At 41.0% G+C, this 19,991-nt stretch overlaps 1 protein-coding gene across 1 annotated transcript in view; it reads left to right on the top strand.

The window, feature by feature from the left end:
• The first annotated feature begins 8,161 nt into the window (after positions 1–8,161).
• Positions 8,162–19,991, top strand: part of LOC132211322 (leucine-rich repeat-containing protein 37B-like) — a 29,279-nt gene continuing 17,449 nt past the window's right edge. Inside the window, exons 1-4 of the mRNA XM_059656051.1 lie at positions 8,162–8,922; positions 11,050–11,121; positions 16,171–16,242; positions 19,309–19,380. Coding sequence (XP_059512034.1) covers positions 8,162–8,922; positions 11,050–11,121; positions 16,171–16,242; positions 19,309–19,380 — 977 coding nt within the window. The remainder of the gene's footprint in view (positions 8,923–11,049; positions 11,122–16,170; positions 16,243–19,308; positions 19,381–19,991) is intronic.

Below are 19,991 nucleotides of genomic sequence, written 5' to 3'. Positions count from 1 at the left end.
CACCCCAATATCCTATGTTTTATGATTATTTGGTAGAATTCTGTTTTAGTTTTTCAAATCTGTAGTTTTCCAATCTTTAATTAAGATTAAGAAGTAGTATTTGGACAATTTCAACCATTTTCTTAAGACTGACAAAATGGTTCTCAGGTTTTAATAAGGCGAAATAAATTATCTGAAATGCGAAAAACAAAAATAAAATAAATAATAAGATGTGTTTGTTCTCTTCCAGAGATTCTGATTTAGTAGGCATACAGTGGGTCTAGGAATCTGCATATTTAATGTGATATATAACTATTACTAAATTAAGAAATTAATTTAATAGTTAAGATGCATATATTTGAATATATTCTTAGAGCAGGTGATTGGCAGACTACAAATTGAAGTGCACATCTCTAAAGTTTAGAATATTGCTAACTATGAAGTAAGAGCTCCTAATTTTAAAAGCATAAACATTTATCTAAAAAATTTATTCTATTTCTAGCTGATTTCCCTTTCAACAGAATAAGCTTTGATCAAATTTTCATTAACAGCAGATTTGGTGAATCATTTTTAAAAATAAGTTATTTGTGTCTACTCATGCCTAAATCTGACTCTACTCTGCATTAATGGTGGCTGGAGTGACAGAGTGTGACCCAGGAAACACAAGAATTGTTCTGGCAGCAGCAGAAACCACTGAATAAGCAAAAACTTGTATGAATTCAAGAAGGCTGCCACAATCCAAGGACTGTGTTCAAGAATTGAATCCAATTTTTAGTTCTAAATGTAATGATCTTATTATATTTATATTTCATAGGACATATTTTCCTTTTTTTAAAAAATACATTAAATAATTTTTGCTATCAAGGAATTATATTGTTGAGTTTTGAAAAGTTTATTTAAGCCCTAACCGGTTTGGCTCAGTGGATAGAGCGTCGGCCTGGGGACTCAAGATTCCCAGGTTCCATTCCAGTCACGGGCATGTACCTTGCTTGCGGGCACATACCCAGTGGGGAGTGTGCAGGAGGCAGCTGATCGATGTTTCTCTCATCAATGTTTCTAACTCTCTATCCCTCTCCCTTCCTCTCTGTAAAAAACTAATAAGATATTAAAAAAAAAAACACACGAAAAGGTTATTTTATTATGTGACGTGACTTATTCACTCAGTTTTATAAATTGAGGGGAAGCAAAGTTTGTCACCCCAAAATATGCCTCTTTGGGTCATTGATTAATTAAAGCTGGTTAATTTTAAGAAACAAGACTCAGGAGAACCCTCTGACCTTCCCCTTACTGCCAAAAGGAACTAGAGGACCTGATCCAGGAAGGAAGCTGTCATCATAGATAACTATGATTTAATATAAACCTGTGTATGATAGGGAGAATCCTAGCAAGGCCCACTGGATCCAATTTCCCTGTGTCCCACTTTTAAAGATGACCCAGCAAAAATAAATAAATAAATAAAAAGATGACCCAGCAAACATTTGTTTAGGAAAACGTTTGCTTTTCCATCTCCATGCGAACTGCCTTCTTGAGTTTTTAAGTCCCAGACCACAACTGCTTCCTTTCTCTTTGTTAATGATGACATACCTATAAGCTTCCATTGCCCTATGTGTCCTAGGGCCTGACATTCCTACAGAACTCCCATATGTACATATACATTAAATTTGGTCATTTTCTCCTGTTAATCTGTCGTGTTAATTTGATTAGTCCAACCAGAAGAATTTCTAATGGTGGAAGGAAAATTATGTTTCTACCCCCACACAATCAAAAAAAATTGTGGACCCTTTTATTAAGCAGAGTAAGAGGGGAAAAAAATGTATAGATTTTAGAGCACATTTGCACTCTAACAAGAAAACTTGCATCATTAAAAATATTAACGTGAAATTTCCAATAAAGAAAAATAATTAGAATGCATAATAATCTTTTTTTAATCCTCACCCAAGGACATGCTTAGAGAGAGGAAGGGAGAGAAAGAAAAATTGATGTGTTGCAGCTCATGCGCCCTGAGTCAAACCGGCAACCTTTAGGTATACAGGATGATGCTCCATCCAACTCAGCCACATGGCCAAGGATATAATAAGTTATGATATATGTGCTAAGTCTTCAAGCTACTATAATATAACAGGAACAAAATATTTATGCTAAATAAATGCATGCATAAATAAAATAACAATCTTATTTGTGTTTCAATGTTATCACTTTTACATAATGAGCTCATTTTATAGTGATTGTCTTTCTAGCTAATGAAATTTTATGGCATAAAAACTTAGCTCTACTGTTCCTGGGATAGCTACCTCTTTGGTTTGGTTTCACCAGTTTCATTAACTCTTAATACAATGAATAAAATGTTGGATTTCATTGTAGTTAATGTAGTCTCTGCATTAACTAAATTATGTAAATACCTAGTGTCTAACTGTAATACTGATTTGGTCCAAGTACGCTCCATAATCAAATTAATCCATCAGGGATTTATTTGCTTTGTGCGCGTTCATTCACAAGGCATATATACAAGCTACACACTGATGTTTATGGATAAAAGAGAGTAATAGTGTGAGGACGTTCTACGTAAAAGTGAGTAGAAAAGAGGTTAATGTGAGTTTTTGGAAGCCAAACCTACCTTTGAGTTGAAAGTAGAAGTTCTTTTGGTAATACGAATTTGGTCAGCATACTTATTACTTTATTTTTTTTAATGTATTCAGGGGCCCAAGACTAAAATAAACTTAAAAAAATTTTTAAACCCTAAATTATGACATACATTTAGGAAAAAAATTTGGAAATAATCATTTTAATAATCTGGCTTAAAATTAAACTTATCCAGCAACCTGAATATTCACATGAGACTTGAAAAGAAAAATATTTCAGGGACAAAAGCCTACTATGGTAAATTTAGCTGTCATTGATCTTTTGAACTATCTTCAGCTGGAATTTTCCTAGAAAGTTCTGTGAACTATATAAGAAACAAAAAGAACAGCTTTTCCTATTTCATGTTATACTTTAGAACACATGATAAGCCAACTAACATTTTAATTCTAAATTAGGCATTTTATCTTCAGATTCCAAATTAAAACCTTTTTAAATTTCATATTTATAAGTAAATTTTTTCATTTCCCTCAAATATTAAATTTTAGAAGCATAGATATAAGCTGAATTAGCCAAGTTTTATCTCATTCCACAAGTATATTTTAAGGGCCTACTATGCACCAGACACTAGATACCAAAAGATGGATAAGATAGAACCAGTGCCTTGAAGGATAGATGCATTAAAATTTTCATATGCAAAAAATAAGTAAAGAATAAATGGTGATAGAAGAGAAGGCCATGTGAAGACAAAGACAAAGGCAGAGATGGGAGTGATGTGGCCACAAGCCCAGGGATGCTGGAGTCACCAGGACGTGGAAGAGACAGAAAGTATCCTTCCCTAGATCTTCAGAAGGCACACAGGCCTGCCTTCATTTCAGACTTTTGGTCTCCAGAACTGTGAGAGAATAAATGTCTGTTGTTTTAAGCCAAAAAAAAAAAAAAAAAAAAAAAGAATTAATGATCAATAGATTTCGTATAAGTCAAAAACTATTGGAAAAGTTATCAAATAGCTGTTAAGCTACTACAATATTTTCCTCTTCTGAAATATGAGATGCAGAAACGGTGCCAACCACACTCAGGACAACAGCACCACGCCCCCCAGGGGAGAAGTGGGACTGGGAAACAGGCCAGCATATTTTGTGGCAGGAGAAACAAGGGAAATGCAGAATTCATATTTATCTGTCTGTTTTCTAGGAGGGCTTTTGCTTGAGAAGGCAGCCACTTTGGCTAAGAGATAGTCAAACATGCCACATGCAAGCAAAACATGGCTACATGCAAGGGTTTGTCTGATGAGGATGAGATTTTCATAAGGGTAAAGGCTAAATCAATGGGGACAATCTGGAATTCTTATCTGAAATGGTCAGGTGGGGTTCTACGCAGAGTGCAAGGGCCTCCAGTTCCTAAGTGGTTAATTAGTTTGCTGATGCTGTTCTCTTGGTGCCTGCCCAGGTTACCTCCCAAAGTTCCTACTGAGAATGAAAACAAGTGTTTTTCTCTGGGTTGACCAGTGAGCCAGCAAATACATAGTGTGCTTAAGGCACAGCCTGGGAATGGGGATCAGTGAGGTGTGGGGAATCAAGGAGGTGAGGAGAAACAAATGGGATCGTCCTGGAGACTCATTTCCTGTCCCCTTTCAGTGGCTCACCAGATCGCTAGCTCAGCAGGTACCAGCAAGTAATGGGAAAATAGTCCCCTTTTCCAATGAGATAATTTCTTTCATCCAACAGCTTTCATGGTGGTGGTATAGATGTCCCTGCCTCACCTTCCCTAGAAGCGTGATCCATTCCATGCAGGCTCCCTCTCCACAGGACCTCTAGCCAAGGGACACATGGTCCAACTAAGTCTGGCCTAATCCCCTTCTATGGTAGCTTGGGGATTGAGTAAACTTTGCTATTGTCCTTTTCATTTCTGTGTGTGTGTATTTTTTTTTTTTTTAATTTCAGAGAGAGGGGATAGGAGAAGGAGAGAGAGAGAAACATAGATGTGAGAGGAGAACATTTATAGGATGCCCCCTACTGGGAATCGAGCCTGCAAACCAGGCATGTGCCCTGACCAGGAATCAAACCAACAACCTTTCAGTGCATGGGAGCACACCCAAGTCACAGCTACACCAGACTGGGCTCTGTTGTTATTCTGATTGGAATTTCCCCCCCAAAAAGAATGCAACACTATATTGACACATTTGTCCTCTGTACATGCTGGGTTCAAGGAATTTTGTGCCCATAAAAATCTATGGGTTGTTAGCGTGGCTGACATACAGAGGAAGAGTTGGAGCCTGGAGTCAAGTCTGCTACCATTACAAGGGCATCATTCGTTAATATATGATCTCAAAGGGTCTCAAGTCTGTCTCACTGAATCCCTGTATCACAGTGTATTAGGCATCAGTTTCTCCCTATATGAACCTGTCTACATGTATGTATGGATTGGCTTGTATATGCATAGATTCTGGAAAGATACACAAAGACTAGTGATGTTAGTTGTTTTGGGTGAAGGGATTGGATGGCTATTAAGACAGAAATGGAAGAGTGATTTCTGTACTTTTTATTTTTTTTTACTAGAGGCCCAATGCATGAAATTTGTGCAAGGGTGCTCAGCCCATGCAGCCCTGGCTTTGTCTGGTAGATCATTTGGTTGTCTGGTTTAATTAGCATATTATGCTTTTATTTTTATAAGTTCCTTTTTTAAAAAAAAATTGTAGTAAAAGGCACACACCATAAAATTTACCATCTTAACCTTTAAAAAATATTTTTATTGATTTTGGAGAGGAATGGAGAGGGAGGGAGAGAGAAGAAACATCAATGATGAGAAAAAAATCACTGATCAGATGCCTTCTGCACCCCTCCTATTGGGGATTGAGCCTGCAACCTGAGTATGTGCCCTGACTATAACAAAAGGTTTTTGCTACAAAGCTGGTCCACCTTCTGGGAAAATGGCCAAGGCACTTCAGAAACAAAAGTATCTAACATAGATTCTTTAGTTGCTTGTGTTGCTATTGCAAAATGTTTCATTTCTGCCAATTTTAGCAGAGTATGAAATGTAAATAGATAAAACTGTGGGGGTTCAAGGTGTTTTTTTAGGATTCATTTTATTATCACTCAAGTACTATATGAGACTGATAGCTCAACTTCATTAGGCAAAAGCACCATAACATGAAAAGAAACTTTCGAGACCAGAAGAAAATATTTGTTTTGTACGTGGAAGAAAAAGTACACCCATACAATAGAAAGTATGCCCTAGCTGGTATTGTGCACTGATTAGCTCATTGGCCTGTGGACTGAAGGATCCCGAGTTCAATTCCAGTCAAGGGCACATGCCCGGTTTGTGGGCTTGATCCCCAGTAGGGGGCATGTAGGAGGCAGCCGACCAATGATTCTGTCACCATTGATGTTTCAATCTCTCCCTCCTTCTGCCTTTCTCTCTGAAATCAGTAAAAATATCTATCTCTATATAAAAGCCTAAGCAACCAAATGACTGAATTACTGAATGACCGTTCCACCAGTAGCTATGACATGCACTGACCCCCAGGGCGCAGATGCTCAATGCAGGAGCAGCCTGCTGGTGGTCAGTGCACTCCCCGCGGGAGAACCGCTCAGCTGACCAACCCATCCCGGGGGCCCACCAGCCTGCTGGCAGCCTCTCACTCCCTCAATAGTCCTGCAGGTCCAATCACCAGAGAATATAACAGACATCGATGGACTGGCACCGCAGGCATGATCCTGACAGTGCTACTGGCCCTGCACTATGGCCGCTTCCCCTCCCTAGAGGCCCTGCAAGGAAGAAAGAATATAAAAGCAGCCGCCAGGTTGCTCCCAACAACTGGTGCAACATCAGCTGGATGGACCTGGATCCCTGGCTGGCAAGGGCATCCCACCACCTGCCCAGAGGGCGGATGGAGTCCTTCTCTCAGCATGGGCTCCAGACACAGGGTTTATGGATGGTGTGCACCACTGCGGTGGCACAAGCCTCTCCCAATCAAGACTGACTGGGCAGGAGCCCCTATCAGGCACTGTGGGGCAGGGATGAGCAGGAGTGGCGGGCGGCATTGGGCTGCCACTTTTGGCCCGATCCCTGCAGGCCACCCCGAGGGACCCCACCCATACACAAATTTGTGCACCCAGCCTCTAGTCTATACATATAAAAGGCTGATATGCAAAGTGTCACCCGGGAGTTCAACCAGGAGTCCAGGAGTTTGATGGCTCATTATGATATACGCTGACCACCAAGGGGCAGAGTGGAATGAAGGAAGGCCCATGCACCAATTTCTTGTATTGGGCCTCTAGTATAAATAAATAAAAAGTATGTCTACACATTAATATTAAAAGGCAAATACTCATAACAGCAATGGGGAGGCATCAGTCTGAGCAGTACACACATTTCCCGCTAGTGCATCTTTGAGGCTCATTCCATTCCAGGCTCCTGGGAGGTGCAGCTCACTTGACCACCCTGTTCCAGGCCTGTGCTACCTGTTGCTTGGCAACCATTGATTCCAGCAGTCACCTAGCAAAAGGAAGAAAAGGACTTGGCGCTTCAAGGTGATCCAGAGTGAGGTGCAGGGAATTCAAATGGGCCTCATACCTCCTAGTGTACTGGGCTGCATTTCGGGGCGCGCTGTACTGTCTGTTCCTGGAACAGACAGATAGGAAGGTACTGACATCAGGTCAGGCCTTGAGATATGGTCCCATGGTCCCTCCTCAATATACTGTGCTCTCTGTTCCTGGAGAACATAGATAGGAAGGTGATAATGCTACACTGTGTCGGGAACAAATTGGTAAACAAGGCTTTGTAACTTTGTAGTTTTTGCAAATAAATAGGCTGTAACGCTTGCAGTCATTGCTGCAGTTCCGCCTTTGCTTCAGCCGGGTGCTGGGACTGCAGACAGCTGGCCAGCTTAATAAAGGTTCCTAAATTTAAATTCTGAGTCGGTGGTCTATCTCGCTTTGCCAACCTATAACACTCCCCCCCTCCCCACCTTCTTTTATACCCCCTCCCCACATCCCACCAATCCTGGGCTCTGGGCCACCCAAGTGTGTAGTCCAAATCCTGCCTCACTGTGAATGGAGAGCGGATAACCAGAGGGAGATAGTTATCTTTTCTGCAGGTGAAAGGAACCACTTGGTCCCTGATGATTCTGGAGAAAAAGCTCCCTCTTCTGTAGGCACTTCAGCCCAAGAATAATCCAGATTGCCTAAATAAAGGTTAGAACTTGAGGTGGGGGAGGGGTGCTTGGTGGCTAAGGGGCACATGCAAGACAGGGCTGCCAATTGTGACATGGCTGCCAATTGTGACATGGCTGCCAATTGTTGGGCTCCTGCTCAGTGCAGGTACTTGCATCCCACTTTTCTGGGTTGCGTGTATGTGCCCCAGTATTTTGGATCGCTCGTTGTGCTCCAGTCTCCTGGATCGCTTGTTGTGCTCCATTATTTTGGTTCACCTGTTGTGCCCCAGTCTTCTGGGTCACTCTCCGTGCCCCATTCTCCTTGGTGGCTCACTGTGCCCCGGACCTCTGCCTGTCATGTCCGGGCTGCACATGTGGGCCCCACGGTTCCTGTTCCTGTGGCAGCTGTTGTGGCTGCAGGTCCAGGCAGCTCCGATTCCGGAGTTGGCCATGGACTCTAACCTGCTGACCTCCATCCCCCTGGGGCCCACCAAGCCCTGGTCTTGGGATCAGCAGAATCCTGCAAACCTAGAACTTCCTTCTGTCAACCATGATGCCTCAGCGGTGCTTGCAGAGGCCCCTGAGAAAACGGAACCTTCTCCAAACCCTCAGACAGCTATAGTTCAGCTTCCAACCCAACAAGAAGCCTCAACTCAGTCTGTTCAGGCTCAGTGGCCAACCATTCCACCTGTGGACCTGGGACTCACCATCACTCCTGAACACACTTTGGGGGCTGCTGCAACAGCCCTGAAGCAGACTGCAGCTCCTCCACTGAAACCTGCGGTGACACTTCCACCGCCAGAGACTGTTCAGGCGCTTCAGCCAAACTTTCCACCTGTGGACCTGGAGCTCACCATCACTCCAGAGTCTACACTGGCGATTGGTGCTACAGCCCTGCAACAGACTACAGCTCCTGCAAAGCACCCTGAGGTGACACTTCAACATCCAGAACTTGTTCAGGTTCAGCAGCCGACCTTTCCTGAAGTCACAGCCACAGGTCTATCGTTTGACCTGGAAGCTACAATAACTCAGCCACCAGAGTCATCAGAGACAGTTCCTCCAATGACTGAACAGAGTGCCACCATGAACATTTGTGAGATCTGTTCCTGCAGTAATGGGACACTGTCATGTATTGGTTTTGGCTCAAAGCAGAGGCTCACCAGAGTGCCAGTACCAGAGCCCAGCACCTATAATGGCACCTTCACCGTCTTGTAAGAATTGCCTTTTCTCATTTGCTCTCTGCATCCTGGCTGACATGGCAGCCTTTTCCTTGAGGTCTTCCTGGGCCTTCCTCATCTCCCCCAAACCATGTTGAATGACTTTGTTTTTATCTTTGTTTGACAACTATTCCTTATCTGTATTCTCTTAATACTATTGTTCCCCCTTAACCAGTCTTTTGCTTGTAATTGTCCATGTTATTTTTACATAGTTTTAGCCCTAACATTTCCTTCCTTAACCTCTACTGTCCTCCCACTTTTGCTCCATTCTCTTTGCTCCAGGTCTTTACCTGCAGCAACATGGCCCTCTCCCAGTCTCATTGGTGGTGATACAGCAAAGTGGTTAAGAGTAGAGATTCTTCAGCCAGAGTGACTGGGTTTGAAACCACTATGCCATTTATTAGTGCTGAGACTCAATTTCCTCACCTGTAAAATGAAGATTATATAGTTACCATTACATAGGATTGTTGTGAGTTTTAGAAGAATTAATATATACATATATAATATATATGTATATATGTTTATATAATATATATATATATATATATATATATATATATATATATGACTTATACAAGTTCCTAACATCTGTTTGTGGTTTTTTTTATTTGCTACCTCAAGTCATATCTAGAACTTATCTTTGTCCCCTGGCTTTCTATATAAATGACCCATTTTGTTCCCAGCCCAGGTCTAAGTACTGTGGGAGCCACAGAAGTATGACATTTTCTATGGAACATGGCAGTGGTAGGTAGGAAGAAAGGGAATATACATAAAAGAGGAGGTGATATATAAGTAAGTTCTAAAAGAAATACAGGCCAGAGGTGCTATAATAAAGCATAATCTGTACATATTGGGGTATGGAAGTCAGGGAAAGCTGCATGGATAACCCAGAGCTTTAGCTGGGACTTAAAATGAGGCTATGGTTTGGTAAAATAGTGAGTACAGTAGGGCAAAGGCATGGCTACAGGAATGCTCATGACTTAATAGACCAGTCTGGTTATAAAGAATTGGTTTAGGAAGTAGTGAAAACTATGATGATGAAAACTCTTGACTATCATTTCTAGGGGTTTGGAAGTTCCACTGAGAAAAGGAGACCTATTGAAAGTTTTCAAGTGAGAAAGACAGATGAGTAAGAAAAACAGGGTGGGGGGGATTATTTCAGAGTCCATAGGTAGAGTGATCTAGAAAGGAAATCTTGACTCAGGGAGACCAAGTAGAATACTCTAGGAGTTCAGTGAGAAGACGCTGAATCAGGGTGTTGTGATAGAAGAAGAAAGAAAATCCTCGGAACACTAAAAGGAAGAACTGACAAGCTTTAGTAATTGACTGGAGTGAGGATGGGATGTACAGGAAAGAGAAAGATCAAATATGACCCTGGAAAATGTCTGTCCTGGATGATGAGGAGAATGATGGTAGTATGACAGGTGGACATACAGCAGTTGGGAAAGAGGCAGATTGAGGAGGTGAGCTCAGTTTGGGCTGCTTTTATTGGTGAGCATAAAGCAACAAGAAGGCTTCAGCTTGAGTCGAGGTGTCCACTAGACAGAGGGGCAGACAGATATCTGACTTTTTCTGATCTTCCTGAAAAATATGTAAACTGAATAGGTAAGTTATTGCTGAGGGATGAGGACAAAGCTAAAGATTCAAAGTCATCCACAGAATTAGTGTTTGAAACTGAACCTCAGGAATTTAACAGCTTCTTTTAAACACTTGTAATTCATGGACACATTCTCACTGTTGTGGGTTTTTTAAAAAAATACATTTTATTGATTTCAGAGAGGAAGGGAGAGAGAGATTGAAACATCAGTGATGAGAGAGAATCATTGATCTGATGCTTACTGCAAACCCCCTACTGGGAATGGAGCCACAACCCAGGCATGTGCCTTTGACCAGAATTGAACCTGGGACTCTTGAGTCCACAAGCTGATGCTCTATCCACTGAGCAAAACCAACTGGAGCTCACATTATATCTTTATTAATTGTGCAAACAGGAAAGCTGACAGTTGTGGAAATTGGAAAGCTATGTTTCCTGCTTTTGAGTATCAAGTTTGCCATGATTGTTTTACTTATTTTGTTCATTCATTTCTTACTTATTCAATGATATTAACTGTTTCTTTGCAGAAACTTACAAGGAAACGCTATTTCTTACATTGGTAAAGATACATGGAAGCCATACCATTTGGTTGAGAAACTGTGAGTATATTCTCTCCATAAGTGAATTTAAAAAAGCTAACTGCATTGTAAGATCCTTCTTGGTCCAGAATATTGAGGTCAGTAGCTCTGAGAAAAGGTATTTCCCCCTCTGTATCCCAAATCAGTGTCTATTGATTGCAATTCTGTACATTTAAAAAAATTAAATTTGGTAGGCCGTCTTTAAAATCAGAGTCAATTTAAACTTATTTTCCATTATAACAGGAAGACATGATAATTTTTTAAATATATAAAAATGAGATAGCAGGTATAGTGAAAACCCTGCTTGGGCCTCATCCCCACCTGAAGGTAACTGCTAACTGTTTACTATATTTTCTTACATTTCCTTTTCCACGCGTTTGCCTACATACATATTTACGGAAAGTAAAATAGGAATATTATGTGATTTTCATATCTTTTTTTTTTACATAATTGATAACATCCTACCACTTGATACTTTCCCCTTATAAATTACCTTACACGTGCTTCCTTCTTGATAGAGAGAGGGTTAGCCAGTTCATTTAAACTATTTCATAATATTCCATATTTTAATAATCCCCCTATTGTTGGATATTTAGATTATGTCCAGTTTTCCTGTTACATGTATTTGATGCAACATACATTCTTGTACATACATCTTTGGGATCATGGGCAGATATTTATGTAGACTAGATATTTAGAAATGAAATTATTGGGGTGAAACTATATTGATACAACATTTAATTTCCCTCAAAGAAATTATGGCCACTTATACTCCAATAAGTGGGCAACTACACTATTTATTTTCTTCTGTCCTTCCACAACTGGATAGTCTCCATGTTTTTGGCTGATTAATGGGTGAATAAAGGTGGTCCCACCTAAGTTTGAATTTTTCTGATTACTTGTGAATTCAGATACCTTTATATATTTATTGAACATTAGTTTCTTAAAAATAATTTTTTTTCATTTCATAAATGAAGAGGGAGAGAGAGAGATAGAAACATCCACGATGAGAGAGAATCCATTGATCGGCTGCCTTCTGCACACTCCACACCGGGGATTGAGCCCGCAACCTGGGCATATGCCTCTACTGGGAATCAAGCGTGACCTCTTGCTCCATAGGTTGACATTCACACACTGAGCCGTGCTGGCCAGGCAGGTTTGAAGATTTCTAAGTCAGCTTGAGATTTATACTTTGTAAAGGAGAGGTTCCTAACTTAGAGTCAATGGGCCCCCAGTGCACCATTTCTTACCATTTTTCCTCCCAAATATCTCTTTGGTGATCTGCAGAAGCCTATATTCTTGAGGACTATGTTTTTAAAAGATTTATAAGTTAAAGTACCTATGAAAATAAGGAAATGTATTATTAAAATGCATATTTAAAAACATTTTTTATTTTTCTATGATTATTCTTTTTTTAATCCTCACCTGAGGATATTTTCCCTTTGATTTTTAGAGAGAGTGTAAGAGAGAGGTAAAGACAGAGAGAAATATCAATGTGAGAGAGACACATTGATTGGTTGCTTCTTGCATGGGGCCCGAGCAGGGCTTGGGCTGGAGAAGAGCCTGCAACCCAAGGTATGTGCCCTTGACCAGAACTGAACCCGGGACCTTTGGTCCATAGGCAGACATTCTATCCACTGAGCCAAACCAGCTAGAACTAAAATATTTTTTAAGAATAGATTTTTGAATGGCCAGCCAGCATGGCTCAGTGGTCAGCCTATGAACCTCGAAGTCACTGTGGGATTCCCATTGAGGATATGTCTGGTTGCAGGCTCAATCCCCAGTGTGGGCTGTGCAGGAGGAAGCTGATCAATGATTCTCTCTCATCATTGATGGATCTCTCTCTAATTCTACCTCTTCTTTCCTCTGTAAAATCAATAAAAATATATTTTTAAATTAAAGCAATTAAATATTGATACTACTTCTCTTTTTTACATTTTTATTTAATCCTTGTCTGAAGATTTTTTCCATTAATATTTTTCAGAGAGAGTGGAAAGAGGGAGAGAGAGAGAAAGAGAGAGAGAGAGAGAGAGAGAGAGAGAGAGAGAGAGAGAGAGATAAGAAATAGATATCAAATGACTGCCTCCTGCTGGTTTGGGGCCAGGGATTGAACTTACCACCAAGGTATGTACCCTTGACTGGGAATTGAAACCATGATCTTTTGGTCTTTTGGCCAACACTCTAACCACTAAGAAAAACCAGCCATGGCAAATCTACTCCTCTTATATTAAGTAGCACAAGCTATAGTGGTTGATCTAATAACTGTTATAACTTCAATGGAGTGATGAGAATAAATGGTATTTTGAGATATCTGCAACAAATATGTTATATGAAATCATCTGTGATTTTACTGAAGACCCAATGAACTACTGTACTGCTAATCTACTATGGTCTGTTGCCTACATTCACAATGCAGGGCAATGCTAATTTCAGGTAAAGCTTTGTGAAAATAAAGATGTAATTTTATTTGCGATTCAGTTTTGGCCCCCTGAATTCAGTCCATACAATACTATTCCCCTACCTCTGCCCTGAAGGGATAATCAACAAATGGAAATTACATGCACACTTTTGCATGTATTCAAGAAAGTGCAGTTTTCTAGGGAAAGGGTCCATAGCTTCTATGAAATTCTCACAGGGCTCTTGTCTCCAAAGTTAAGAGTCACAAATGTAGGGGGGAAGAAAGACATTTCCTTGCCTATAAAGCTGTGCTTATTCTCATGATTTATTTTAAATAAAAGTAGTAGACTGAACATGATGTTTGTCATTTTCTGAAATCATGGAAAAAGTATTTATGGAACATCTGCTACGTGCCAGGAACTGTTTTATGTGCTAGGATTATAGGCCCAAGAACAATGTAGATAAATTATGGGATTTTTCAAGGGGTTTATAAGTATACTAGGGGCCCGGTGCACGAAATTCGTGCACTGGGTGTGTGTGTGGGGGGGGGGGGGGTGGGGGGAGTGTCCCTCAGCCCAGCCTGCCCCCTCTCACATACTGGGAGCCCTCAGGCGTTGACCTCCATAACCCTCCAATCGCAGGTTCTGCCCCCAGCCCAGGCCTAATGCCTCTGGCCCAGGCGTCAGGCCTGGGCAGGGGACCCCCAGACCCCTCCGATTGCTGGCTCTGCCCCTTGCCCAGGCCTGATGCCTTGGCCAGAGGCGTAGACCCCCATCACCCTCCGATCGCCTGATCGGCCCCTTGACCAGGCCTGACGCCTCCGCCAGAGGAGTCAGGCTTGGACAGGGGACCCCCATCTCCCCCCGATCACTGGCTCCGGCCCCCGCCCAGGCTTGAGGCCTCTGGCCCAGGCTTCAGGCCAGGGCAAGGGGACCATCATATCCCCCCAATCCCCGGCTCCGCCCCCCACCCAGGCCTGATGCCTCGGCCAGAGGAGTTGACCCTCATCACCCTCCGATCACCAATCACTGGATCGGCCCCTTGACTAGGCCTGAGGCCTCCGGCAGAGGTGTCAGGCCTGGGCAGGGGACCCCCAGCTCCCCGTGGTTGCAGGCTCCGCCCCTGCCCAGGCCTAATGCCTCTGGCCGAGGCGTCCAGCCCGGGCAGCGGGGACCTGCAGCTGCAGTGGCCCCGCGATCGTGGGCTCCGCTTTAGGCCCAGGCAAGGGACCCCTAGCTCCCGGGACTGCCAGCTTCGACCGTGCCCAGCTCCCATCGCTGGCTCCACCCCTACTTCCTGCTATCACTGGCCAGGGCAGAAAACGCACCTGATTCTCCAATCATGGCTGGGGGGCAGGGCAAAGGAGGCCCCAGGGCCGCCTTTGCCCTGCTCCCCAGCTCTTAGCTCCCCCCTGGGTTTCCGATCACTGTCAGTGGCAGGGGGCTTCTTCCTGCTTTCCCTTTCACCTCCTTGCATTGTGCCTACATATGCAAATTAACCTCCATCTCGTTGGCAGTTACCTGCCAATCTTAGTTGGCAGTTAATTTGCATATAGCCCTGATTAGCCAATGAAAAGGGTATCGTCATACGCCAATTACCATTTTTCTCTTTTATTAGTGTTGACTAGAGGCCCGGTGCATGAATTCATGCACCAATGGGGTCCCTCAGCCTGGCCTGCAGGATTGGGCCAAAACGGGCTCTCCGACATCCCCCATGGGGTCCCAGATTGTGAGAGGGTGCAGGCCAGTCCAAGAGACCCCACCTGTGCACCATCGGGGCTGGGTAGGGATGTAGGAGGTTGGCCAGCCAGGGAGGGACCGTGGGAGGGCTCCAGAGCATGTCCAGCTTATCTTGCTCAGTCCCAATAGGTCAGACCCCAGCAACAAACTAACCTACTTGTCGGAGAGTCTGCCCCCTGGTGGTCAGTGCACATCATAGTGGGCAGTTGAGCAGTCGTTGCATATCATTAGCATATTATGCTTTGATTGGTTGAATGGACAATCGGACAACTACTTAGCATATTAGGCTTTTATTATATAGGATAATATGAAAATGAATATCCCTACATATAAAAGCCTAATATGCAAGTTGTCACTGAGGGAGTTTTACTGGGAAACCAATGGCTTGCTATGACATGCGCTGACCATCAGGGGGTGGTGCGAAACAAAGGAAGCCTCTGGCCAGCAGCCAGCAACCAGGGAATGGAGGTTCCAGCCAGGCAGCCAGAAGGCCCCAATTAGCCCTGATTGCCAGCCAAGCATATGGACCGTACCTATGCATGAATTTTGTGCACTAGCCCTATAGTGTGTGTGTGTGTGTGTGTGTGTGTGTTTGTATGTTACATATATATACCCATATACATACATACACACATACACATATATATGTATTAACTAGATAGATATCATTTCAAATATTCGTAAGTTTTTTGAAAAGAAAGAAAGAAAGCTGAGTAAAGAAAGTGAATCAATTTTTGAATGCTCTATTGTTTGCAAAAGAGGATGGGAAAAGAAAGTTTTGAATAAAACAAAACAGATTATCGTCCTTCAATTAAATAAAAATTAGGGTATTTCACGGGCACCATTACCCGGGTTTCCCCATATATATTTCTGTGCAGTAAATAGTTGTAGTTGTTTTGCATTTTGATCCAGAAATAACCTTTTCATTTTTCAGAAATCTCAGTGGCAATAATCTGAAAGAATTACGTAAAGATTCATTTGAAGGCCTCGATTCCCTGCAGTATTTGTAAGTTAATTGTATTTATTTATGAGTTTTTTAGATATATTATCTATAAAATAAATAAGGGGCTCACATGAAATAATTTCTACAATTTCTCCCAGCAATAAAATTCTACAATTCCATAAGTCTATGTAGCTCATCTCTAGCATTTAGTATCTCCTATGCATTTTCAGTTTCAGTTTTGTCCTCTAGACAAAATATTGATAGGAAAAACTCTTCAGTTATGGAGTGAAAGTGGTGATGAGGTCTGAGTAATGATAAACACCCATATGAGTCTTGTTATGTAAGTGTTCATATACGATCTGCTTATATTTACAGTTCGTTTAGGGCCCATGGATCAAATTGGGCCTATGACTGCTTGTTTCTTTTTTAATTTTTAATTTAAATTCTTTATTTTTTAACGTATTACATAAGTATCCTTTTCCCCCCATTTACCTCTCCCTGGCCGCCTCCCTCCTTCACCAGATTGTTTGTTTCTTACAGCAAGTAAGTTAAGAAGGATTTTCACATTTTTAAATAGCTTTGAAAGAAAAAAAAAACACGAAGAGAAATATGGAAGACAAACTATTTGTGGCCGGCAAAGCCTAAAATATTTACTGTCCGGCCTTTACATAAAAGGTTTTAAAATGTTGATTTGGTAAAATGAGAGGAATTTAGCTTAACCTCAAATTGCCTCCTATAGGACAAGAAAATATAAAGCATTTACATTAATTTGAATGCCATTAACCCATAATTTTTTGATTAAATCTAAATTAGATTAACATTTACACATTAAATGTTTAAGCAGATGAATTATGTAAACAATATTATTAAGAGCATATTAAATTACAAAGAGAGCAGACTGTTGTTGAGGATTTCAATGCAGGAATTGTTATACCAATACTAAAAGTAAATGTTTAAAATGATGGTTAAGTGGTATTGTTAGAAATGTATCCACTAAGTAAGTATATCAGAAATGCCCCTGACTTCACTAATTACAAAATAAAAATCTTTTCAGCCTCCTTGTCAAGGAAGAAATGCTTGCCTATTATTCTATTTACATAGAAATAGGGAGATGTTCTTTACTATAAAAACTCAACTAGGATTCTTTGTCCATGGCACCCAGAGCTGTTTATGTCATTAATCCTTATTAGGCTAATTAATGATGCTATTGAGCAAATGGATTCTTTCTGCAAATATGGAAGGCTCCAGGCAAGTAGGTATAAAGAGCCTCACATGCCACTAAAAATAGTCATTTGTATTATCAAGCCTTTCAAACTTCAGAGGGACATCCACTTTTATATTGGTCTTCTTGCTATCTCGCTTCCAAACCTTCCATACAGTTTGGAGGAAATAAAATGAAGTAAATAACTGCTCAATTGGTTAGGTCATTCATTACTTCTAGTGTGAAATACTTTGTAAGCTAACTATTTCATGCTAGCATAAAGTATTTCCATCCATTAAAAAATGCCAATCAATAAGCAAGCTAAAACAGAAAATGCCAAGCAATGTACCTAGAACTATAGGCACAAGATAGGTACGTCACGGTGCCTACCCTTCTGATAATTCATGCCCTCATAGGGAAAATAAACGTATCAACTAAAACCATAGAGCACAAGTACTAAATGTAAGACTACGTGCTGCAGTGGCACACAAGAGGGAGCCATGAAATAATAAAACTACATTTCTTTTAAAAGTCATTTTTCTCTCTACTTCCCAGCTATTTGTTTATTTGATAAATATTTCAGTTGGCACCTATTCGCATGACAGTAGACAATGCTGATGAACAAGACAGAGTCAATACTTTAAGGAGTTTGTACTCAGAGGAAATAGGATGCAAAAGTAACTCTACTGAAATATTGTCGGAAATGCATATATAAATTGGTTTTGGTCACAGCAGAGGGAAAAAAGACTTGACGTTGGATCAGCAAAGATGTCAGTAGAGCAATGCTGCTTGAACAGGACCTGGAAGGGCTTTGGGGGATCAATGGACAGACATCTTGAGTAGAATAAGCTTGCAAAAGGAGCCTGGGAAAATATACCTTGAGTAGCTGTAGAGTACACGTAGGGGGAGGAGGAGATTAGAGCCAGATCTTCTGGAGTTTTGAATGCCAAGTACCATGTTATCACACCATTGCTTGAGGAGAAACTTTAGCCGAAAACAGAGTCACTTGGAGGGCTTGTTAAAACTCAAGCTGTACCCCCAGTTACTAATTCAGTCGATCCAGGGTCATATGGAGAATTTCCATCATCCAATAAGATCCCAAGTGTTGCTGGCTGGTATTTGAGAACCGCTTCTGGAGTGTTAATCTGGTGACTGTGTGCAGGATGGTTTAGCAAGGGGGAGATTATAGGTGGAAACACCAGTCAGAAGACAGTTATACCCTTCCAGGAGAAAAGTGAGGGACTAAAGTGGAATCAATGGAAATAAGACAGTCAATTATAGACAAGGGATGGTGTTTTCAAATAAAAACCCCGCACTATGTTGTGGTCTTTTGTCTGACCACTGTACAACTGAAGCCATTAAATTCATGGGTATTAAAACAATGTAAAATAAGTGAATTTCTATTAGTATAATAGTATCATTAATTCAACGTTCTGTATTAGTTCAAAGTTCTGTATTATTTAGAGCAGTCGTTTACTTTTAAGTTATGTGAAAAAGCATCTTTTATTTCTTCTGGTATTGAATTTGCCTAAAACACAGAAGTAAACCAGGAAGGTGTGTAGATGTGAGACTATTTTCTTTAATGTAAGAAATTTATAAATGTACATGAAGATATAAACTTTGAGCTCATAATCTAAATTTGATGAGACCACAAAGGGTCTTCTAATCAATTCTTCTGCTCTCAGGAATAAATACCTTCAAAATGTATCAAGATCTATAGTTGTATGTTGTATTTATGAAGATCCTGATGGTGAGACTTTTGAATGAGGGCAGCATAATGGGTTCTGGATGGTTCAAATCACAATTCTTAAGGTTTTCAGTTTAGACTAAACCTGTGTATTCAATACTATTCTAACCTCTACCAGGTATTCCTACTAATTAGATACTAAGAAGTAATTAAACACTGTTTTTTCGTTCACTTTTTCTAGGGACTTGTCCGGCAATAAGATAAAATTCATTGAAAAGAATGCATTTGATTCATTACCTCTTTTGCAATATATGTAAGTTATAAATATAACCTCATTGTGTTTATGGATTTCATAAAACATAATTGTAAACCTCTTTGTTGTTTATTCTGAAGTAAGATGAAAATTTTATTACTAGAAAACTACTAAAGTTATGTAGCAACCCCTATTTGTCACTAGCATAGATTAGTGTGAGAATTCTGTCACATTCAGAATGAGCCATTCTATCTGCACAGCAAAAGAAACCATGAACAAAACAACAAGAAAGCCCAGTGCATGGGAGAACATAATTGCCAATGATTTTTCCAGTAAGGGCAAAATCTCCAAAATTTACAGAGAACTCATATACCTTAACTAAGGGAAGATAAATAATCCAACAAAAATGGGCAACGGGTCTAAATAGACACTTTTCAGAAGAGGACATATGGATGGCCCAGAGACATATGAAAACATGTTCAAAGTCACTAATTATCGGAGAGGTGCAAATCAAAACAATAATGAGATGACATTTCACACCTATCAGAATGGCTATCATCAACAAATCTACAAATGACAAGTGCTGGTGAGAATGTGGAGAAAAAGGAACCCTCCTGCACTGCTGCTGGGAATGCAGACTGGTATAGCCACTGTGAAGACAGTATGGAGTT

This window comes from Myotis daubentonii, chromosome 10 (genome assembly GCF_963259705.1).
Source record: "Myotis daubentonii chromosome 10, mMyoDau2.1, whole genome shotgun sequence".
Taxonomy (NCBI): Eukaryota; Metazoa; Chordata; class Mammalia; order Chiroptera; family Vespertilionidae; genus Myotis; species Myotis daubentonii.
The sequence above is the reverse complement of the archived record's forward strand: the minus strand, read 5'-3'. Positions and strand labels throughout refer to the sequence as shown.